The sequence below is a fragment of the Fonticula alba genome, assembly GCF_000388065.1.
Source record: "Fonticula alba strain ATCC 38817 unplaced genomic scaffold supercont2.7, whole genome shotgun sequence".
Classification (NCBI taxonomy): Eukaryota; order Rotosphaerida; family Fonticulaceae; genus Fonticula; species Fonticula alba.
In genome coordinates, this window is record NW_009242977.1 from 510678 (window position 1) to 512017 (window position 1340).

At 71.6% G+C, this 1340-nt stretch overlaps 1 protein-coding gene across 1 annotated transcript in view; it reads left to right on the forward strand.

Moving 5' to 3' along the window:
- Positions 1-1340, forward strand: part of H696_04309 (hypothetical protein) — a gene marked incomplete at both ends in the record, with an annotated part of 3483 nt that overhangs the window by 1373 nt on the left and 770 nt on the right. Inside the window, one exon of the mRNA XM_009498187.1 lies at positions 1005-1321. Within this exon, the coding sequence (XP_009496462.1) occupies positions 1005-1321 (317 nt within the window). The remainder of the gene's footprint in view (positions 1-1004; positions 1322-1340) is intronic.

The following is a 1340-nucleotide window of genomic DNA, read 5'->3' on the forward strand; positions in this document are numbered from 1 at the left end:
GGGGGGGGGGGTGCAAAGGACCCAGGCAGCTGGTCCCGGGGGCCTCTCGGGACGCGAGTGGCGAGCGATGGTTCGCTGCCAGTGTCTCGCTACCGCCTGGCGAGGTCCTCGCTCTTGCCCCCACCTGGGTGCTCCTTCTCTCTCTCTCTCTCTCTCACGCGATGCCGGTGGAGGATCGATTCAACTGGGTCCTGCAACGGGGCAGGCCATACACACAAGTGCGCGCTTGCATGCTGCATATGCAGTCGGGGCAGGGGAGGCCCATTGGGCGTGCCGCGATCTTGGGGGGTTGCAGCCGCCCCCCCCCCCCCCCCGGGGGGCGGGGGGCCGGGAATGAGTCGCCCCTTTGCGGCGGCAACGACGGCGGGGGCGGCGGCGGCGCGTGCGGTGATGGTGTGCCTTCACCCCGCCCGGTCCCCCGCGTTCATCCGATGACGATACCCCGCTCGGGCCTGCGGCGTCACTGGGCAATCGTGCCGACAGCCGCTTCGGCGGCCGGCCGCCATGGTCCTTCCGCTTCGAATCCGAGCCACACAGGATCCTCGCCCCCGCGCCCCCTAACCAGTGTGGACATGTCACCCCTGGGAAGGTCTGGCCGAGTGAGAATGTCCACCCGCCGCCGATCAACCCCGGGATGCCGCTCCGGACACAGGGCCGCTCCGGCGGTGCGGCGGGGCCAGGCGCGCGCACATGGGGCTGCCCCGTTGCCGCCCGCGCGGCGCGGGGCATTCTCCCTGTCCCTCATCCCCCCCCCCCCCGCCGCGCGTTCGATTGTTTCTCCAAGCCGATGTGGGAGCTTTTTTCAGTTTCCCCTCCAGGCCCATGGCGGATTTGACGCCGCCCCGCCACAGCCTCCCCCTCCTCCCTCCTCCCTCCTTCCTTCTCCCACCCCCCTATCCATCGGTATATCCTTCTCTCTCTCTCTCTCCCCCCTTCCTCTCCGCCCTTTCCCCGCTCTCCTCCCCCCCTGGCCGGACATGTACGCATACCTGATCGGCGCCAAGCGGATACCGTCGGTCGGCGCGGCTTCCCTGCGGGCCGGGGCCCTTGCGGTGCCGAAGCCCCTGCAACCGCTACTCGCGCGAGCCTTCTCCAGCGCGAACGCCCCGACACCCGGGGCTCCAGCCCCGGCCGGCGATGCCCTCCCCACCGACACCACCGTGGCCAGCGCCGTGGCCGTCCCCCCGACCGAGCCTGCTCCCTCGGGGGAGGCAGCTGCCGGGCATGCGTCCGTCGCGTCCGCGCCCACCACGGTTGCCGCGCCCACCCCCCCGATGTCCCCAGCGGCGCCTGTTGCCGCCCACTCCATGTCCTACCTGGTGTACGTCTCCCCCCCCCCC